The sequence below is a fragment of the Mustela putorius genome, unplaced genomic scaffold (genome assembly GCF_011764305.1).
Source record: "Mustela putorius furo isolate JIRA1106 unplaced genomic scaffold, ASM1176430v1.1 tig00000450_pilon_pilon_pilon, whole genome shotgun sequence".
NCBI lineage: Eukaryota > Metazoa > Chordata > Mammalia > Carnivora > Mustelidae > Mustela > Mustela putorius.
Window position 1 is genome coordinate 5057223 of NW_025421385.1, and position 23634 is coordinate 5080856.

The 23634-nt window shown below is 38.0% G+C and overlaps 1 protein-coding gene across 8 annotated transcripts in view; it reads right to left on the minus strand.

Moving 5' to 3' along the window:
- Window positions 1–23350, minus strand: part of QKI (QKI, KH domain containing RNA binding) — a 160396-nt gene extending 137046 nt beyond the window's left edge. For 5 of the 8 annotated variants that reach the window (XR_006606790.1, XM_045080067.1, XM_045080066.1 and 2 more), the window contains exon 1: window positions 22709–22990. Coding sequence is in view for 7 of the 8 variants with exons in the window: in XM_045080067.1 (XP_044936002.1) it covers window positions 22709–22850 (142 nt within the window). In the remaining variant the exon portion in view is untranslated. Of the gene's footprint in view, window positions 1–22708 lie in introns of all 8 variants that reach the window. The other 3 variants (XM_045080070.1, XM_045080072.1, XM_045080071.1) reach the window with 1 other exon arrangement.
- Window positions 23351–23634: the final 284 nt, after the last annotated feature.

The window sequence follows — 23634 nt, forward strand, 5'->3', positions numbered from 1 at the left end:
AATTAGGTATTTGTTTCTTAAAACCAATACAAATTTGTTCGTGGAAAGTTCGTAATGAACAGAATAGAATTTCTAAGAAACCAAAGTTCTATCTTCACCAAGGCCTGCCTCAGTAGGAGCAAGTGGAAAATTACTGATATAAAACAAAATCTCAAAGCAACCTATTTCAAAAAGCACTCCACAAAACCCATCACACTGGAAAATGAGTAAAATTCTTTCACAAAAAATTAATACCTTCCTAATTGTGGTTTAAAACTGAACACTTCTAGGAAGAATAAGTACAGCAAGATGTATGTATCATCTTTTGTTGGAGAATTTCACAGGCAACAGAAGAGTAAGATGTACATTAGCACTCCCCAGCTCACCTTTTTTTTTAAGTGAGGAAGTAGAAAAGGCCATGAAGTTTTTCAAAATCAAGCCAATTCACAGGTGCCAGAAGGCATTTGTAGTAACCCGCAGTAAGAGGTGTATCAGTGTATCAAGATTTAAGAAAAAGTGAACCCACTTTCAGAATTTCAGTATTAAATGGAACAAGCTCTGAAAGAAATTTAAACATACTTCCTGTGTTCTGAATATATTGTTTTTTCTCTTATAAAAAGAATGACAATGTCAAATAAAGCAAGCTATTAACACAATCAATAGACCATCACCTTTCTCACAGCTGTAGCTACAGTTGCTAAAGAAAAAACTCCAAGTCTCCAGGTCTTTGTGCAGAACTAACCTAGTAACAGTTCAAAAGTCAGATAAAATTTTATTTTTAAAAAACTATTACCTAACAGCTGACTATAAAATTGTAAATAATAATCTGTGACAAAGAAAAAAACTGCTGAAAATGCGATCTTTGATATAACTATTGTACTATCTCAGTCTGACTCCATTTCATTTATAAAATGGAATTCTTTCCATCTCACAGGACTGCTGTAAAGATTAAACGAGGTAATGAATATGTATTTATAAAGAGTGCCTACTACATAAACTTAAGTATGTTCATATCATCATTACTAATGATAATTGTGATATAAAATCATATATCTGGAAATGCTGTTATATTGACAGATATGTCTGAAAGACAGTAACTGCTAATTTAATGAATATCTGCTACCTGAAATCCGGACTTTTCCCAGACTATAGACATACAGAAAACACAGAGTAAAGGCACCTACCAACAAATACTCTGCAAATGACTTCTCCATATGTAAATTTATCATAGTGGCAAAGTGGAGGTAGAAAGTAACAAAGATACAGTTTAATTTTTCCAACTCACTTTTACTAAGCACCTCCTCAAACAGTCAACCATGTTTTCCAGAAAACCATGCTAACTACTCAAATAGAAATACCACAAGTATATTCAGTTTATTAAAAATGACCCTTAAATACCTGAAGCAGATATTCTCTACAGCACCTTCCCAGAACACACTTTAGAAAACGTTAAGAGCTCTTTGCATCAGGTTCTGACCTGCTTTGGTTTAACCATTTGTTTAAGATTACTTTTTACCTCAAATAAATAATTTGAGGAAAGAAAAGCTAGAGACACGGTTTGGCTGTAAATACATATTTGCATAACTACAATTTAATAACTTAAAATAGAGGAACAAAAACAAAACAATACAAAAAGGTCACATCTTAAACTGTCACCTTGAAACCACAATATTACTGCAAACACTCCCCTTATTTCACTCCTCTGTGAAATCCATTACTTAAGCTAATTCAATGATGTAACGGTAAAAAACACAGGATTCTAAAATCATTTCAGGAAAACTTAGAATTTTATCTTAGATGCTTCAGGTGTTTCTGATTCTGGCATAAACAATCTTGAACTAAATTGTGCCTACCTGTATCACAATAGTAGATTTGGATGTGAATTTAAACATATCACAAAAAAACCCTTTTAAAAACATAAACTCCCACCAGTAACTATGGAATTTGAATTTTGTATCGGCTTATAAACAACTAATTAAAACCATCTCACTACAGAAAAGTGATTTTAATGAAATGGTTACTATATATATACACATGTGTAGACACACATACTACTATCAATAAAATTATATGTGAATTATATATGCTATACTTATTATACACATGTGTAACATTAAAACATTAAATATATTACCAAACTATATTAACTTAAATATGTATACAATTCATAGATATTCCATATGTCTTATTCTAGAGCTTCATTTTCAATGTTAAAATTTTTAATTTTTTCTGAAATTGAAAACATAGCTTTCCACATACTGATTTACCAATCAGGAACATTAGAATTAAAACAATTATACTGTATTTCTCTCATGAAGGCCTAGCTTAAAGAATATTTATCTTCAGACTCTATCTCTGAATTCTAAACTTGCCACAGCCTACTTAAGCCAAACTGTATCAGGGATAAGAAAACAGAGGTACTGATTTACTTTAAGATTTTATCTATTTATTTATTCGAGGAAGAAAGAGAGCAGAACAGGGAGAGGAGCAGAGCCAGAGGGACAAGCAGACTCTGCACTGAGTGCAGACAGAGCGCCACACGGGGCTTGATCTCAGGACCCCAGGATCATGACCTGAGTAGAAATCTAGAGTCATGCACTTAACCAACTGAGCTACCCAGGCACCCCGAGAGGTCCTGATTTAAACTTTGTAAATGTCAGAGATGGCTAAACATTCTAATTTATCTTCAACAACACATGGAGGCTTACTTCTCACATGGCTGTATCAAAATCAATCTAGCACTTAAAAGAACTTAAAGTACTTTCAATGACAAGTGGAACTTATTTCAACAAGAAGTAATACTATTTCTCGAAGGTTTTTATACCTTCAATCTCATATGTACAACCTCAATAAACTATTTTCTAAATATAGATAACCTGTACAACTTTTTTCTTCTTTCTACTCTTGCATTTTCCAGGCATCAAATATTAAATTCCCACATTTTACTTCAAAATTAAACATTTCTATTATCCTGTGCTTAAAGAGAACAGAAACAGACTTACCACAGTTATACTCCTATTAATTTTCTGGATAGCATGGCATATTATATAATCTATTAATCAGGTTACGTATCCAAGTAAAATCTAACAGCCTCCCAGAAGTAGTCCTCAATTACCCTTAAAACCCAACAGTTTCAGTTAGTATACTAGGAAATATTATTTTTATATTTTACATTAACATTTTTTATTTTACATATTTACCAACCTTCGAATAAGTCTCACTTTACAAAGTCACAACTAATTCTCTGAATTTGGACAGAGATTCCTGTCAACAAATATATGTACCATGGGAGGAAAGTGTACACCAAAATGCATGGTACAATATACCAAAAATTCAGGATAAAACACTCTGAATACTGTATGTTGAATCAAGGGTTACGTTATTCTTAGAAATGACAAGCATTAGTCACCTAGAGTAAAAACTGACAAAGTCCAGATTTCCCATAATAGAAATTCTACCATTGTTTAAATACTGTAATATAAACTGTTTAAATATAATATAAAACAGTTAAGACTGATAGTTTATATGACCTATCAATTGAATGTTACTTATAAACCCAGAGTGTTCTGCATCCTTTAAGACTGTAGTTCATCACACAAATGGCAGAAACATAAATTACACAGCATAGCACCATAAATGTAGTAAACGGATTTCAATTCATTAGGCATATCATGTGCTGAAATATAAAAAAAAAAAAAAATCAGCAATGTTTTAGGCATTTAATGAAATACAAAAATGCATGTGGTTAAGGCTTTGACGTACAAAGCATAAGCAACTTTAAAACAACCATCTTTAGATCTTAAATAGAATGCTCAAGTGTCATTCATCTGAACTAAGCAGGCCAAGCAAAATATCCTCTGATTCCTATGTTCTCCTCAATGTCGAAATGGGTGGATAAATTTAAAGCCTGTTCCCTCAAGAGTTGCTTTATAGGCAATTTTCTCCCAGTATCAAGGTCTGTAATTTCCATTTGGCTGCCAGTTTGCGATTAAATTCATCACCTTTATTATAAAAATGTGCTTTACTCCATGGCCTGCTGCACAAGAACTATAAGAAAAACATTTTTCACTGCTAACGGCAAAATCATTCTAAGGCAACCACCACGTCCACTCAGACATTAGCTTCTTCAACCTGATGTAGTAGCCTGTATCACTCATAAGAGAAACTGTAACAATTCTGTAACTCACAGAACCTAAACTCGATAGGAAGACCGTCCTCTATAATATCCAACCAATCTCATAAATTTTTATATTCACTGTTATTGTGAATGAATCAACACAGGGAATATTTCCAAGATGTTAACATAGGGACTATTTCCAAATTTCAATAAAATGACAAAATGATTTTTAAATGTTAGATAATTAAGTATCCATCTTTTTTAAAAGTTCATCATTTGCTTTGTAACTTAACTTTCATTATCTGAGCAAACAGCCAAAGGTCAAAGATAATTTTAAGATCTATAGATAAATAATGTTTATATTTATAAAACCCTTCTACCTAACTTTACCTTCATAATTAGTGACAATATAAGGTTTGGAGATCAAGTCAGAAAAGAAATAGTATTTCCCAAATAAAGTCATTAAAGCTAGTCACCATGACATATTCAAGAACACAGTATTACTCATTTCTAAGATTTAGATATTTTTCAAGATTATCTATAAAATTAACATTCACTTTTACAAATTTGGCTTTTATGCCAAAAATTCAGAAATCCCATAGTTCAGTAAACTTGATAGTAACCACTTTAGAATTTATGGGGGGGGGGGGGGACTAAATTTCACATTAAATGAAGCCCATCATCAGAGGAATTATCAGGTTATTTAATACGTGAGCCTCCAAGAAATTTTCATCTACCTGCTAGAAAATGTGATCCCTTTCATCTTAACCCGAGTCTGCCTCTGCCACAGCAGTTAAAGCACTACATTGCAGATTCTTATTTCATTTCTCTCTCCATAAATGTCTCCTTAAGTACTAGGCCACGTCTTAATTCATTTTTGGGTCTGCAACACCCAGGTAAGGGACGGACTTCAAAAAAAAAAGTCTGTTGAAAACTAAGTTATAGTAGGAGACAAAAACAGTTTTGCTAAAACTACACAAGTCATAACCTATTAATTCTATAGTATTAGTCACAACCAACACTTTTTCAATGACATAGAACAGGGATGCCCAGGTGGCTCAGTCGGTCAGGCATCCCACTCTTGACTTTGGCTCACGTCATGATTTCAGTGTTGTGAGATCAAGCCCCACCTCAGGCTCCCTACTCAGCAAACAATCTGGTTGAGATTCTCTCTCTCTCCCTTTCACCCTCTGACCCTCTACCTGCCTACACATACGCACATGCTTTCTCTCTCTAAAATATGTAAATCTTTAAAATAAAGAAATGACACAACAGGAAAACAGTAGATTATGCCACAGGTAAGTAACACAGAGGTTACTTAATGAAGCTTTCATTTCAGCTGTTTAGTTATATCAAAACGTATGTACAAAACAATATCTCAGGGCACCTGAGTGGCTGAGTAGGTTGAGCCTCTGCCTTTGGCTCAGGTCATGGTTTTGGGGTCCTGGGATCGGGCCCCGCATCAGGCTCTCTGCTCAGCAGGGAGCCTGCTTCCCCCTCTCTCTCTGCCTGCCTCTCTGCTTGCTTGTGATCTGTTAAATGAAAGAATAAAATCTTAAAAAAAATTTTTTTTCTCTTCACAGGTAACATTCTAAAAATTTGATACAAACACCTTTTTTTGCTTACATTTATACCATTTTTTCTGATTTAAAGTCAGAATATATGTACCCGTTCTTCAATAAATAACTGTATTAGCAATCAAAGAGCCTCCTGATTCACAAAATCAAAGATATCACTTTGAAATTCCTCTTATTACTACTTTCTCCAATGCTTTAAACATCCACTGATAAGTGACTAAAAATTTTGTATATTCCAATTTGGACAACTTGACCCATATCTGTAGTACCATGTGGCATATCTTATGACATTCAGTTAATACATTTTAATAAGAAAATCAAAGGTTATTAGCCCTTGAATAAAAGTGAAATGTAAAAAATAAGATACTCTCATGTCCTTTACCACCGTAAAATGAATACATTTGTCTATAACCTAAAAACAAACAGGATTTTCTAACTCAGATCTTACTTTTACCATCCCTAATTACTATCATTCTCTACCCTCTTCCCCTTTTCATTTTTCTTCGATTCAGGATTCATGAAACAACAACATAAATGTTTTTTGAAGATACCTCTCCTAAACTTATCACCCTTCAAAATTTAGATAAATTTACACTCGCCTATGAAACAACCTATATAGGACATCACCAAACACAAGTCTACATATTAAGTCTTAGCAATGACAAGAGAATCTGAACCAAGTATTTAGAAGACACTTAAGCAAGCAGCTTTCTCATTTTCCCTTATCCTCACCTTAGACTTTTATCCCGTTATTCTAGCGCAAATGACCTAGATCTACAAGGGGGGTAATGGAGAGATTATTCTAACTAAGGACTTTAAAATATTGTGTAAAAATACAGACAGTGGAAGTTCCTTTGCTATGTACACTAAATTGTATCTAGACCTAGAGTCAGCTGGCTGGAAAACGAACCTAGGAGGGCCTTTTTGTCTTTAACATCAGTTTAACAACAGTTTGAGTTTATTCATATTTACAGGAAAAGTTAAAATTACCCTGGGTAGAGGGGCACCTGGGTGGCTCAGCTGGACAAGCATAGGCCTCCTGAATTTCCACTCAGGTCATGATCTCAAGGTTATGAGACTGAGCCCTGTGTCCAGCTCTGCACTGAACATGGAGCCTGCTTAAGATGCTCTCTCTTTCCCCTCCTCTCTCTCTCTCACACACAAAAAAATTCCCTAGGAAGATTATTTCAAGTATTTAAACAAAATTTAAAATAATTAAGACTACTCACTTTGGAAGGTAGTCACAATATACCAATTATCAGTCATAACGTCATTCACCATAGAGGCAATCAGGCCCAAGGTACTCTGACTAATAATACCACTTACAGACATATTTCTGTCACAAGCGCAAAATCAACTACCATTCCTGAAGCAAGCAGTTTCTAATCTGTAAAACTTCATATCCTTTGTAAATGAACTACACTTACATATGTAATGAGAAGATGGAAATGTAATCACTGAGATCCATTCCAACTTCAAATCTCTGAATTATAGATTTTTCTTTGAACTAGAAAAAAAATGTTAATGAAAATCTGTTGGGCCCTCCAGATGAAATGCTATTATTCTACCAACCACCCTACACTTACCCTTCTTTAAAGACTGCTCATTATAAATGTCATCAAAAGTTCATTTTATAATATGACTAATTGCTGTAGCAACAAAAAGAGAGCTAATATCTTTCAGATTAAAATCTAAACAGAAAAAGCTCATCTAATTACTGACTTACAGATCTTACCAAAGTACTAAATCACTGCACATCAATATTTATTAAACAATCTAACAAAGGTAAATATTTTTCTGTTCAAAATTCTTTTCACCTAACAATTCACTAGTTCCCAACTTAAACCAATGAACACTATTTCTCTGTGCATTACCTATTTTAAAGTATTTTTAAGTTCTACATTTAAGTTGTCAGAATTCTGTTAATTTTCTTTCACTTAGAAAACTATTTTTTAAAAAATAGCAAGTCTAAATTTTTATTTAAATAACAAATACTTTCTTTTTTTTTTTTAAGATTTTATTTATTTATTTGACAGAGAGAAATCACAAGTAGATGGAGAGGCAGGCAGAGAGAGAGAGAGAGAGGGAAGCAGGCTCCCAGCTGAGCAGAGAGCCCGATGCGGGACTCGATCCCAGGACCCCGAGATCATGACCTGAGCCGAAGACAGCGGCCTAACCCACTGAGCCACCCAGGCGCCCCAACAAATACTTTCAATTAAACAAAATTCACTACTGAAACCATTTGGTACCATTATATAAAGTCAGAAAAGATACTTTTTCTTGCTTCCTTTTAGATGGAATTTGAAATAATCCCAAACTAAATGAAATTTTTTTTTTTTTTTTTTAAAAGATTTTATTTATTTATTTGTCAGAGAGAGAGAGAGCAAGAGCGAGCACAGGCAGAGTGGCAGGCAGAGTCAGAGGGAGAAGCAGGCTCCCTGCGGAGCAAGGAGCCCGATGTGGGACTCGATCCCAGGACGCTGGGATCATGACCTGAGCCGAAGGCAGCTGCTTAACCAACTGAGCCACCCAGGCGTCCCCCAAACTAAATGAAATTTAATTATGTTTTTCAGAGAGTACTTTGATCTGACTTGAGACAATATTCCCATCCAAAATTTAAGATTCCCAAACAACTATCACTTAAACCCTCTTCTTCCTAGGATCCACAGTCCTTATAAATCCTCTTTCTAGTATTTATCATAATGTATCCTCAGGACACCAGTTCCAAAAAGAAAAGAAAGAAAAAAGGCATTCCTCTACCAAATAATTTTCAGAAAATATTCATTTAAACCAACTTAGCTTCCTTTAGCACATACTGGATATTTAACATGTCACCACATGCTGAATTCACAAAAGAACATGCAGCACTTCCTTGACTACTTTATTCTCAGACTACCTCAGGAGGCCAGTATTACATGGAATACACTTTGCAAACACTTTTCCCTATAGCCTCCCTCAATTCAGGGTTAGACTGGCAGATCTTCCATTTCTCCCACCCAATATAAGATTGTTAGGAACTTTCAAGCCATTAGAGCAAAAGCAAATAGAAAGATGAAGGGCAAAAAGCCACGCCATCCATATAGGACAAGACATGCTAGCAACTCATTTATAGCTCAGAGCTTAGACTCACCAGTTCTATAAATCACACATTCACTAATTCCAGGTAAACTCCCTTTCTCCAGGCACCTAAACCCAACACAATCACCAAAAGACACACAGAATGGCATAATAAAAAGTGCGGGTTGGGGCGCCTGGGTGGCTCAGTGGGTTAATCCTCTGCCTTCGGCTCAGGTCACGATCCCAGGGTCCTAGGACTGAGCCCCGCCATCGCCATCGGGCTCTCTGCTCCACGGGGAGCTTGCTTCCCCCCTCTGTCTGCCTGCCTCTCTGCCTACTTGTGATCACTCTCTCTCTGTTAAATAAATAAAATAAAATCTTAAAAAAAAGAGCAGGTCAAGCATATCCAAATGTACTAGTAAAACAAAATAGAAAGCCAAACTAAGCATGCACAGGTTAAAAAAATAAAGTTAAAACAGAAGTTAAGAGGCAAAATACTGGAATGGGGGATGGTAAGGAGTAAGTCCAGAAAGACTAAAAATATGCAATAAGCAGAGCAATCTATCACATGAATCCATAACTAAACAGAAGTACGAAGGCAGATAAAAGGGGGAAAAAAGCTAAGATGTAAAAAGAAAAGCCTTAAATGGGTCTCCCATTATCAACAGGATGGAATCTTTTTCCAGGAAGTTAAAGCTTTCTATGGAAGAGATATAGAATAATTCACTTCTTTCTCCTACTCAGAATGTCCTCACATTCAAGGACAGTGTTCCCTGTGCTACTAATGCTACTACTCCCTGAAACTTTTCTCCACTTCAATCCTACCTATCCTGTAAAAGTTGAAATTTTACCTCTTTTCCTGAAACATTCTATAATCTCCCCAGCCTAATGTGACCTTAGCACCAGTCTTTCAACCTTTCTTGGCTATATTTCTTTATTACTTTCTTTCTATACTATCTACCTTACTACTCAGACAACTTGAAAGGTAAGGAATGAACTCGAAGCTTTGTTGCATACCTCGTATGTCACACATAGTATGCATTCAAATTTTCTTGTGACTAGAATAAAAAATTTCAAATATATGTCATTAAATAAGTGAAATATGCAACTCTGACATTACTCAAAAATTAAATATCACATAATAGTAATCATTTTCTACTGGAATGCAGTATAAAAATGCTGATTTCCAATTAATTAACTACATTACAAAAATAAAAGAGCCTGGTACTCACAGGGCCATTACAATATTTAATAACATAAGGCTTTTTAAACAGTAAGTAATCAAGTTCTGAAACATCTGATATTTCATCACACAAGCTTACTGAAAACAAAGTGATACGTCGAATAGAATAGTTAAGTAAACTGTAATACACCTCTGTAAAATGACCTGTTAACATAAAACCATACTGTCAAAGAATATGAAATGGCAGGGAAACATGCTCCTGATGTAATTTACTTAAACACAGACAGCACTAGAGTAGAGTCACAATTCTGTTTTATCCATAAATCGAGATGGGGAAAAAAGTCTAAAAGAGAATGTGCCAAAATATCAAGAGTGATTAGCACTGAATTATGGGTAATTTTTACTTCTTGATACATTTTAGTTCTTTTCCGTAAGATGAAGAATACTTGTTAAAATAAAATGAATGTGTTTAATTCCTGATAACAACATATTTTACAATTTATGCTTTTCCTATACTCTAAAACGATTATGAGAAACAATATTTAAAATGTATACACAAAATTGGCCACAAGGAAAAACTTTCCCTGAAAAACACTACTTCAATTAAGGTTCACAGGGCAATATGCTATGACACCCCTGCCCTCCATACCACCTTTCCTAGGACTCAGGGACCAAAAAACGCAGTACTGCCAAAGAGGAACTGAAAATGTTTACATCTTCAATTCTCTACATAAATTCAATTTATGTTATGAATAACAACAACAAAAAAAAGAACACTGGGGAGAAAGAAGTAAAATGCGAGTTATTATCAGTTCTATTAAGGAATGTATCACCATTGATATCCTGTCCCCTGGTCTTCTACATATAAACATGTCTGAGTTCAATTTCAATTGATTAAGGAAATAAAATACTTTACAACTGATAGAGCAATTTAAAAAAAGCTCAGAATAACAAGTTGGAAAATATAATTTAAATGTGTTATTAAAAAAACGCACACTTCCAAATCATATCTAAGAAGGAACTTAAATAAGCAGTATTTCTTCTTCAACAACTGCAAGCTATATTTTAAAATACGTAATATTTACCTTAAAAAAAAAAGCTGACAAGGAATGCTATAAACTATAATAAAGTGAGATAAGATTACCTTTTTACTGCTGATAATTTTTTATTACCATAATAAAACTATAATCCCCTAAAGAACTTTCTCTTCATATAACATGAAATAGTAAACTAGGGCACAGATTTTTTTTTCCTGATTTACATTAGTAAACAAATAAACTGCCTGGTTAAAAACTTTAGAATTGAAAAGAAAATATACAAGTAGAATACTTTTCAACAGACTTGACCCAGCCCTGCACTAAAACAAACAAAAAACCTTCAAACAACTACGCTATAAAGGAAGAAACTGTATTTCAGAATATTACTATACTTAATGGAATGTCCTAATCCAGTCACATTTTATAGTCAACATCTAACATATGGTCTCTCAAAAAAATAAAAAATAAAAAAAACTCTTTAAAGAAATATCACAACTGATTTACATGACTCTTCTAAATAATGAATTTAATAATTGTTATTTCTCATATTCCTGAACAACTCTCCTCTTACAATTTAAAGGAAAAAATTTCCTTTCTTGTAAAAAGAGTTCAACAAATTTTAATCACTAAACACTGTCTTTTGTGTACTAATATCTCCATCTGCTGGAACAGAACTTTCTTACTATTAAAAGTTTGTAAGGAGAAAAACTTTGCAGTAGAGATTTTGCAACTACTTAGAAATAAAACCTTTTCATTGGTCACCATTTGAGGCAACTAGCAAACCAAGGCTTTACTCCAAGAACCACCAATAACTGATTAAGAATAAGCATTTATCTGGCTTTTCCAACAGTAAAGTAACTATTTTCAGAATAACAATATATTCCCTGCTGGTGAAAGAAAGCTTTACCTAACTATAGTAGGAGAATCAGTCTATGACCACGCTAACCCAGATACCCGTCTCAGTTTCACCAATGGTGGAACCGGATGTGGGTTCCCAGCATGATACAAAATTAAGTGCATAGCATCATCTACGCATTTGTACTTGAACCTATTCACTCCTTTATACCTACGTTCCCAGGTGCCAGACATACAGGGCGTAAAAGAGCAATTCCAGTGATAAAGGAAGTTATGGCAGTGCCATAAAAAAGAATGGTTCTAAATTAAAAAGACATAAAGTCCTAACAACCAAATTCAATGAGTGGGATCATGCATGAGTCAAACTCTGGTTTGGGTAAGCCAGTTATAAAAAATATTTTGGGGATAACAACAAAAACCTGAATATGGACTGGTTATTACATTAAGTATAGGACTGATCTATTTTATTCAGTGTGATGCTGCTATATAGGAAAATGCTAGTGTTTAAAGAGATACATGAACATACAGAGATGGAAGGTCAAGACATCTCTAATTTACCTAAAATAATCAACATTAAAAAATGCAATTAAATAAAAACAAAGTAAAATAGATGATAAAATAATGAAGTTCTCAAAAATCTTTGTACTTGATAACACACCTAGATTCAACAATATCAAATGAGTGAGGTTTGGACAAAACTTCCTTCAACTCAAACCAATTCAAGAACTTCTAAGATCCCCCTAAACCAAAGAGTTTCTTCAATTCTCTTTAATTTACATATAAGCTTAATTCTAAGTAACCAAACTTTTGGTTGACAGCTATACAAATGAGCCCCACATGTTCTCCATACCTCAGGATTAATATAAGAATGAACTTAAGGGTAAGGAAAAAATTTTTGTATATGTTTATTTTTAGTTAAAAAAACATTTGTTTAAAAACCCTAAAGAGTTTAACCCTAAATCTATAAAGCTCACGATATATTTTTATTCAATATTTTAAGAAAATATTTTAAAATTTTAAAGTATTTAAAAGTTACCTAACCATTTACCTTAACTATTCACAACGTCTCCAATTTCTACTTCCTCAGACCCACAGAGTCTACATTCTTGTTAGAGATGTTCATTATGATACCTCAGAGAGTTCATTATGATACCCCAAAATAATCCAAGCCTTCCACTGGTTCCTTACAAAGCTCGTAATAAAATGTATGCTGTTCATCCTGGCATTCAAGGCCCACCATGGTAGAGCCCAAACTGAGGCTGCTGGCTCTGCTCATAGCTCTCCTTCGCTCACATTTGCCATTCCACCTGAGTTTAAACACACTTTCTGAAAATCTTTCAATCTCCCATCACCACCGTTTTGACACTAGAGCACTTTCTCTTCTAGTGGAACATCCTCTACTCTCCCATTCACCTCACTAAATCCTACCATCTACTAGTACCAAGTCAGATTCTAATGCTCTCAAAAGGACTTCCTGACTACCAGAATGCTAGTGAGGGATTCTCATGAACATAAAAACTAGTGGATACTCATGTGGATAAATTACCTTTGTTTTTTTCTTTTCTTCTTAGATTCTCTACAAGCTGCCTTGCTTATCTCAATGTCCATCCTATCAAAAACAACCTAGGGGCGCCGGGGTGGCTCAGTGGGTTAAAGCCTCTGCCTTCAGCTCAGCTCATGATCCCAGGGTCCTGGGATCAAGCCCCGAGTGGGGCTCTCTGCTCCGCGGGGAGCCTGCTTCCTCCCCCCTCCCTCTCTGCCTGCCTCTCTGCCTACTTGTGATTTCTCTCTGTCAAATAAATAAAATCTTAAAAAAAAAAAAAAAAAAAAAAAACCTAAAAATATTGAAAGATACTAGATGATGCTACCTTACAGTCTGAGAAATTCTTTTGCATATAGTACCCTCCAGCCTCCCAATATTTTAATTTGAAGTCAGCAGGGTAGTTAATAATTCCATTTACATATGAAGAATACGAGGTTCAGAGAGGTTAGGTATCTTGTCCAAGATCACCAAACTAGTTAACTGCAAACTCAGGACTAAATCTCAGGTCTACTAAAGAATTCTTACTACTTGCAACATGGTCTCATTAGTATATGGACAGAAACACAAAAAGTTAATTTTTATCTTTATGCTGGCTCACACAGTCATACATGTATACACACACACATGCTTATTACACAGTTGACACCTGAAGACCTGTCCTAACAACTAGAGTATCACTGCAACAATGATGGTAGCAGCAACAATGGTAAGAATTAGATACAGTTAATTTCCAAATACCTATTATTTGGCTTCGGTGTGATATTTTATTTCTTAGAAAGTTTATTTACCTACCATGAAGTAATACTCTTCAAATATACTTGAAGCATCAGCTGATACTCCAGATACGGCTATCAGGAATGGAGCGCAGAGGCTACCCAGGGCAGCTCCCACTTCCGTCCATCATCCTCCACCTCCAGCCAGTCCTTCAGAGCTGCTACCTCTGCTATTAACCACTCTATGCTAACGTAAAAGCGAACCAAGTGTACATTCCTGACTTGAGTCACCAAACAACAGTAAACCTTTATATTAAATCTTCCAGGGGTGCCTGGGTAGCTCAGTGGATTAAAGCCTCTGCCTTCAGCTTGGGTCACGGTCCCAGGGTTCTGGGATGGAGCCCCGCATCAGGCTCTCTGCTCAGCAGGAAGCCTGCTTCCCCCACCCCGCCTGCCACCCTGCCTACTTGTGATCTGTCAAATCAATCTATCAGTCAACCAATCTTCCAGTCAGAAAGGTTAGATTTCCTCTTGAGTAGTTTTTAAAAATAGTAACTGCATTGATAATAATATCAGCAATAATAATACCAGTAGTAACACTAAATACACACTGGGTTTGTACCTTTTAAAGAATTAAGGCTCTATCCTATTGTTATTAAGAACTTTAAGTAAGAGTGTCTGGGCAGCTTAGTGGGTTAAGGGTCTACTTTTGGCTCAAGCCATGATCTCAGGAGCCTGAGATTGAGTCCTGCACTGGGCTTTCTGCTCAGCAGGAAATCTACTTCTCCCTCTCACTCTATGCTTGCCCTCTCTTTCTCAAGTAAGTAAATAAAATCTTAAAAAATAAATAAATAAATAATTTAAGTGAATGAGCTGAAATCCTCTAAACACCTTTTCTTTCTCATTTCTAGCATCTTAACTATCACAAAAATTTAGCTCCAAGAATCTGACCAGTATTTGCCCAAGTCCAACATACCACAGAATTAACACTACTCCCATTGACTTTTTTTTTCCTTCATGTTCACAACCTAAGGCAACACAGCCAACTTCTCAACACGTGGAACTATTCCGGGTTTTTCTTCTCCAGTTCCACTTATGCAGAGACACATTCACCAAAAAGATTAGAAGACAGAACTGAGGATCTACTCCAACTCTGACACTGCCTTGCCTTATGATGTGGACGAGTCCCAACCTCTAGACCTCAGTTTTTGCACCTAGAGTACGACGATTTCCATGTACTCCCAGGTCCCTCACAGCTCTCAAATTCCATGATCTTTTGATATTATTATTATTGTTTTCCCTACACAAAATGGCATCCAAGAAATGTTTTCCACTTTTTGTTTTTTTTCATATATACACCTCCTCAAATACTCTTTGTAAAACCATTCTGACTGAGTGCCCGTATTATGACACTAACAATTAAGGAAAATAAAAATTTCAGAATTTCATAAAACTTTGCTTTTTTACCAGCACTTTCCTAATACTCTTAAATGTAGTAAATATATATATATATACATGTTATATATTTTTATTAGACTTTCCTATAGATTTTAAACTCTTAAGTTAGCTTAAAAGCCCCAAGTTTCCAATAATCTGTAACTGACCTGATCTTTACAACTTGTCCTGCATGAAAGCCAAAACCAAGGTGTTTACTTAGGACCTGCTAATAAGATCCTTTTCCACTATTAATACACAATCATTTCAATCCTGGGGCCAAGCAGGTATTTCATTACTTCAAAAATCATCCTTGTTCTAAAACTTCACCAGCCCTAGCACCCAAAATCTGAAGGATTTAGGGCCAGCTCACATTCACTGCATGTCTCCCTCTATATACATCCATGCCTACACATGTGTGCACACACAAGCCCTTTCCTTATTACCATGGTCATTTACGTGGGACCACTTATGGATTTAACTACATTTTGATATTTTTTTCTGATACCTCAGCACCCTTGAAAAAGCATCCAAACTGACATATCATGCTTTATCATAAATGTGATAGAAATATGAGAATAAACTAATTCATTTCACAAGTTGCAAAATTCAGTTTAATAAAACATGTAAGTTAAAATCACTATACAAGGCAACATTATGAACATAAAATGTTTATTTTGCTACACTTGATAGGACTGCTGGAATTTCAAACTAGAGCGGCTGCTTCAAGAAACTGAAAAAATGAACCACTAAGTACAATCACTTGCTTGTTAATTACAAGAATTTTGGATAAACCACCTATCTTCTACAAGTTATATATCTGTTAAAAATTCATGACTGATTTACTTTACAACACTGTTAGGGCTAAAGCAGTAGAGTAGACTGCTTTTAAGAGGGTTAAATTAGCTGAAAACCTAGATTATCAGTCTTCTAAGTAAAGGCACTTAAAAATTAGCTTAAAGAAACACCTGTGTTTAAAAAATTACTATTTGTGTTACATAACTGTAACTGCCGCATAAGTTTATGCTCTGCTTTCTTCTAAACTAAAACCACTTAAATAGTCCTTCTTTATCCTGAACACATCAAAGCAGCACTCGGGGACCTGGAATCTTTCCCATATACTGTGTTTTACTGAGTACAAGACCTACATATCAGCTACATGTTGACTTTTATAGGTAACTGACCAGGGAAAAGGTTTACCTACATAATTCCATAAACACCAAAACTTTTAAGAGCTGCAATAAGCACTGACAGCTTCTCTCTGCTTACCGACTGATAGATATGATTGATAGATAAACTTTGTATAAGGACTGGCTGAAAACTACTGCCCAAGTAAAGCAATTTTACCTTTCTAATTCTCATTCACACCAAAGGTACTAAAGTAAAATGAAGATAAAAGCTTCCTGAGAACAAGCACTGCAAGTAATATTTTAAGATCTCTAAAAAATATCATTAATAAAATACACATACCTTTATTCTAATTGCCCAAAACTATCACCAATTATTACATAACTGGCTTAATCCCGTATTTTAAATAAACAGAAATCAAGAGGATAACAATGTCAACCTATTTATTAATTCACCAAACATCTGAGAGTTAGTGTACCAGGGAATGAAGTGGGCACTTTCAAGGAACTAATTCTAATAAGGGTAGGCAAACACAAGAAGAGATAGTATTACAACATGAAGTATGATGATAACTACAGACATTAATACTTAACACACAATGGATTATATTTATAGTCAATTTTCATAACACAAACAAAACAAAATGCATTCACTAAGAAAAGCTTAATGCCATGCTTGCTTCCTATTAAATGAAAAAAAAGAAGCTAGCTATTTTGGGCCCCAAAACTAAAATGCCAGTTTTTAAAAGGGGTATAAGCATTCCCTAACAGTGCCCATGAAGGGAAAAACACAGTATCTTGACGTCCAAAAAAAAAAGGGGGGGGGGATCAGAAAAAATAATGAAGTCCTGTCAATCACAAAAATAAAAAATTGGTACATAATATAATTCTGACTTCTTGACATAGGCTCTTTCACTATCCTGACCCTTTGGCACTAAAATAGATCCTTGGATATCTTCATAGTATCTGACATACCAATGGCAGAGAGTTGTTCAATGGACTCAGTCACTTAAGTTATCAAACGAATAAAACTCAAAAAAGGCACAGCATTTTCCATCTCCAACAAAGACAAGTTTTACTTGTAACTGCACCATCATAAATCAAATTGCATTAACTGTAATAAATTTCTCAAGTAAATTAAAAGATGTTCCAGTCAGATTTTTGAAAAAGCTGTTCCTATGACCACACTGGTTTAATTCTCTTAAGGGCTAAAAAGGTCAAAAAAACAAAACAAAAAGCTTACATATCTAAATATATTGGCCTCAAAAAAGTGCAGGAAAAAAGATGCCCAATAAAGACAGTGGTGTGTGGGTTTGTGTGTGCAGGGGGTTGGGGGGGGAGCACACTTGTCTTTTGTCAAGGAAATCTAGTTCCTTTAAAAAGTAAACAAAACACCATTTTTTTTCTTATGAAAAACTGAGGCACTTTCCAATCAGCTTCAGGACAGTGACAAGTGAGGGGATAATAACAGATATATAATGTGTACAAAACATTAAAAACCCAAATTAACTTTTCACTTTATATTCCCAAAGCCACTTAAGAAAAGGTGCTCCTACCAAACACACCAGCAAGTGCGATTAGCAAAGAGACCTATTTCTATTAATTCAATCACATTTTATCCTTGGGAGTACAGCCTTTACTACGAAACATGTAAACTGAATAAAGTTAAGAAAAAGGAATCACCTTCTGCCTCACTGAATGTACATGTACATTGAATATATACTCTGCCTAAAGGGAGTTAAGCTTCAGAAGTGCAGAATGAAGGTTGGATAAAATGACCAAGGATACAAGTTATTTCCATTATTACTTTACAGAGCTGGTGACACCCCCTGGGTGAGGAGAAAAATAATGGAAGGACAACTAATTATAAATACCACGTCCTTCTCTCATCACTATTAATTCAAAGGGCTACTGTACAACTGCAAAATTTTTCTTCCTAAAGAACAGATTAATTACTTCAACTTAAGTAAATAAAATCTTTGTTAAAGAGACTGATTACTGTCAACAATGCTCCAGAAAAAAACGTTAAAATTTTAATAAACTCATATAGCAAATTATCTTAATACCAACAAATAACCATATTAATTTTTGAAACAAAGTTTTCTGTAGACAAGATATCTCCTCTGCAAAAAAATTTTGAAGTTTAAGAAAACCAAAGGCATAAAATATTTTCAACATTGAATGAATAAATGGAAATAAACATTAACATGGAAAAATGTTAACAAGTGAAGCAAGTTTTCATTTAAAAAATTTTTTCCCCACATTTTTAAAGGAGGGAAAGAAAACTGAGGTCAGAAAGGAAATTTATTAACGCCCCCAAAAGACCATGAGAAAATGAAAATGCATTTTCAAATCAGAAATGCAGAATGTAGTCTTTAACATGTTTGCTCATTTTTTCTGAACCACACACCAATTTTTCAAATACTTACGGAAGATTTAGGCTAGCCTTACTTATAATACATACCATGCATTTTTAATTTTCCCATCAGCAGCTTTAACCTCCCTCTGCCTAAAAAATGAAAACTCAAAATCTGATTTTAAAATCCCTAGTTCTTCCCTTCCCCCCATCTGGAATTTTTAGTCTAACTAATTTCATTTCTGGCCTTCTCAATTCCAATTACAATACTTTATAAAAACAGAATTTGCATTCAAGTACCACTGTTGCATGACTTTCATTTTCATGACAAAGGAAGTTTTTTTTTAATTAAAAATTTGTGGTAACTGCTCTTTCCCATGGATGGTCCGAGTTTTCAGTTTGGAAACTTCTCTTCAGAAAACAGTTTAAGACTTTAAAACCCCGGTTTTATGTGTAATCATCTACTATGTCCAACGAAAGATTCTTAAAGTATTGAAAACAACTGAAATTACTCCCTTTATGTGAGTGGTTCAACCCAGAAAGCACTCACAACTTAAAAGCACTGTGAAGACACTTAGAGGAAAGTCTGACAATTCCTACACCTCCTTCCTACCCCAGACAAAAAGATAAATCCAAAAACCAAAAAGAAAGTCCATAGTCAAAATATAGGCTAAAGATGAACTTGGCATGGAATTGAAATGCTCAAACTAAAGCATTCAAGTTTGAATCAACTAAGAAAATAGAGCACACGTAAATCCCAAATTTGCAACTAGCCAAATAAAAGTTCTCAGACAAGCAAATTTTTTGAAATCTACTCTAAAAAATATTTTAATAGGATTCTGAAATAATCATTCAAAATTTCTAATTATGAGAAAATACATCTACTCCAAGTCCAGTACCTTAACTTGGTTTAATTAATTATCAACCTAAAACTTACAGCTTTATCTAAATTGAAGAAATTTTTCCACCAATCATATGGAAGAGGAAAAATGTAACTCCTAACCACAAACAGAAGTCATGATTAATTTGTTTTAGACAATGACAGGCCACAAAAGGGGCAAAGCAAGTTGCCAAATTTTCAGAATAAAATCTGGCCCCCAAAAAAGCGATACATTTCAAAAAACGTATTTTTCTTAAGTTAAATTAAGTTTATTATAAGACTAACAATTAGAGGAAGCAGCTTATTCCACAGTAAGGAATAGCCCCTTTTCCTGTGTGTTTGTACTGGTCTGATTAAAAAAAAAAAAAAAAAAAAAACAATCAAACTTCCTAGTCATTATGCTGTCCATTTTAAACATCCCAGCTACCACAAAGAAGCAATCTTTACTTAGGCTGGGGACTTGAAAAGGCTAAAATTCAAGATAGACCAAGATAAGGGATGGAGTAAACCACAATAAAAGAAAAAAAAATCATTTAGAATGTACCATCCTCAGCTAGTGATCTCCACGTTTTAAAATGCAAATGGTTATGATTTCCAACTACAGAGGAATCAACAAAAAACCTTTGTTAAGAGATCATGACATAAGTGAAATTCTAGATTTCGAAGATTACAAATTACTGAAGCCAACATTAGAAACTTGAACAGAAAACAATTCCAAATTATCATTTAGAGATTTTAGATCAACATAAAAGCAAAGTGTGAAGCCTTTCAGAACTAATCAGAGAAACTCAAATTATGTATGTTTTTAAACAAAATACGCATAAAGAGAAAATACTTCCAATTTTTTATAGCCTATGTCATTTGATTAAACTCAATATTTTAATATAAAGAATGCAACTTTAGCCCTAAATATTGTGAGACCCATTTTCATTTTAATGTCTATGAAAGATTTCTTCTAAATAACTGTACTAAAAAAAGAAACCTTGAAAGAAATTTTTAGAAATACTACTAAAACTTTTAATTTTACCACAATATCCCATGGCAGAAAAAGCATATTGCTTTTGAAATGTAACAAAATTGTTTCTATAATTTTAAAGAATGTGTTCTCAGTGTTTGCAAATACATTATGTATTATAACTCCACAAAATGACACATAAAATGATTTATTGTGATTTAAATTTCAACTAAACTTAATACAGATCCGATTATTGAGTACGTTATACACATTTTGCTCCAAACATTTCTCACGTTTAAAAAAAAATAACTGGCGCCCCTTAGCGCTCACATTTGGAAATACTCAATTTAAGAGTCCCAGCAATTTTTTTTTTTTTTTTGACATTCCAGAAAGTTTTCTGCCTCCACAATCTTTCAAATGCCAACACAAATAGAAAAAGCAGAACCCCTTAAAGGGACAGCTCGAGTTTTTCTGGAGCAATATGAAATAAACAGATTTGCTGTTTCAACAGTGGAAAAAGCACATTCCAGTAAGGTTACTGCTGCTGTGTTTAACATACGTAAGCAAAAGCCAGGCCGCAGTAATACCTAACAATTTCGTACTTTTAAAGTTGTTTCTATGACTTTCTTGACAACAAAAACTCCTGGGATTCTTCTTTAACCATCTTTAACCACGGAGACATTTCCGGTCTTTTGTTCTTCGGTGACATTCCAACTCTCTATGCTTCAGATTCCTTCTCCCTAGTTCTACAGGAAAGATCTCGAAATTCCTGTGCAGAATCTAAAATCCACTGGTCAATTCTGTAAGAGTTCTCAGCTTCAGGTCCTCCGGTATCTTCTAAGAGAGAACTCCTGGCTCCTCGACTTCCAGAGCAGACCGTTTTGCTGGTCAATCGTCCGTCCCCAGGCGCTCGCAGAAACGCACAGTCCCGAGAATCCAGTAATCCAGAGCCACGCCACCAGAACTTGTTCAAGAAATTCCAGAGTTGGCCCAAATTAATCTTCTTGTCGTGCTTCGCAGCGCGCAGCTCTGCGCCAACGAGGCGTCGCTGAAACTTTTCCTCGCGGCTCCCCTCGCCCCTGCACACGTCTTCGGCTCCGGCGCCGCAAAGGCAGGCGGCGGCGGCGGCGCAGCAGCTCCCCGCCCGAGTTCTCTCCGGCCCGACGACGTCGACCTCCGTCCTCGCGGGACTTCGCGTCCACACCCCCGCCCGCCCCAAGTGAAGTTAAACTCCCCAACAGTTCTCGCTTCCCCAAACAAAAGGACACAAAGTGCTTTCCGCTGTCATGCTGTCCTGGCCCCGGGCTAAGCCAGCTCCACTTTCGCTCTCCCGCGGAATTCCTTTAAGTCACCGGCCCCGCGCTACTCCCCCCGAGTGTCCGCGAAAACTCCGGGAGCGCCCCGGGGCCCATGTCCTTCAGGCGCCCGCGGGGCGCGGGGCGCGGGGCGGGCGAGGCCGGGCTCCTCTCGGGCAGGCCCGCCAAGCTCCCGGCCGTCGCGCTGCTCGCAGGCGCGGCTGGAAGCCGGGGCCGCGAGAGGGCTCGCCCTGCAGCCTTCCCCGGCGCACCAACTTGGGCGCCGGCCGCGCGAGGCCCGGGATCTCGGGTCCGGGGGGTCTCGGGTCCGGGGGCGGGGGGGGGAAGGGGTGGGGGGGCGAGCGTCCCGCCGGCGCGTCCCGCCCGCGCCCCGCGGCCCCGACCCGCCCGCCGCCGCGCCCCGCGAGCCCGGCCTCGGCGCCGCCTCCATGCGCCCCGCCCGGGCCTCTCCGTCCCCGAGCGCACGGGCCCCGCCGGCCGCGACCTTCCCGCCCTCCCCACACGCTGGCGGGCGTCGGGTCCCGGGAAGAGGGGCCGCCGCCCGGGCGCGGGCCGCGAGGGGCCGCCGAGGAGACTCACCTTCGTCCAGCAGCCGCTCGAGGTGGTTGAAGATCCCGCAGAAGTTGGGCAGGCTGCTCATGAGCTTCTTGTCGTTCATCAGCTGCATCAGGTAATCTGGGGTGGGCTTCGGCTTCTCCTTCGTTTCCATTTCCCCGACCATATTCCAGGCTCCGCAGCTCACTCCGCCCGCCGCCGCCGCCGCCGCCGCCGCCGCCGGAGAGGAGGGAGGGGCGGGGAGCCCCGGCCGCCGGCCGCTCGGGACTCGGCGTCCCGCTCCGCTCCGCTCCCGCGCCGGGCGCCGGGGCGGCCGGACCGCGCGCTCGCCGCGCTCTCCCCGCCCCCGCAGGCACTTTCCGCCCGCGGCCCGACGCGCTCCCGGCCCGCCGCCGCTCCTCGGCCGCCGGCTCGGCGCGTCCCTCACGAGGCCGGCGGGCGGGAGGCGGGTCTCCGCGGGCCGAGTGCGGGCGCGGGCCGCTCGGCGCCGGACGAGGAGGAGCCGGGCCGCCGCCGCTCGCTCGCTCGGCTGGTCGCGCCCGCTCAGCCGCCGCCGCCGCTTCTGCCGCGGGCTCGGGGTCTCTCTGGGCTGGTCCCCGCCGCGGCCGCCTCTGCCGCTGCCGCCGCGCTCTGACTCCGCTCCTCCTCTTCCTCCTCCTCCTCGCCGCCTCCTCCTCCTCCTCACTCACTTGGCGGCGGAGTTCGCCTCAGTTCAGGCGGCGCTGCCAGCGGCGGCGGCGGCGCGGGGGGAGGGGCGGCGGCGCGGGGAGGGCCGGGGGCGGGCGGCGGGCGGGGCCGCGCAGGGCGGCCGTTAGCGGGGCCCGGCCGGCGCGCTCCTCCTCCCGCCACCGCCCCCCGCAGCCCCCGGCCCGGGCGCCGCCGCCGCCGCCGCCGCCGCGGTCGCCGCGGCCGCCGCGACGTCTCCCTCCGGCGGGGTGCGTGACGGAGGC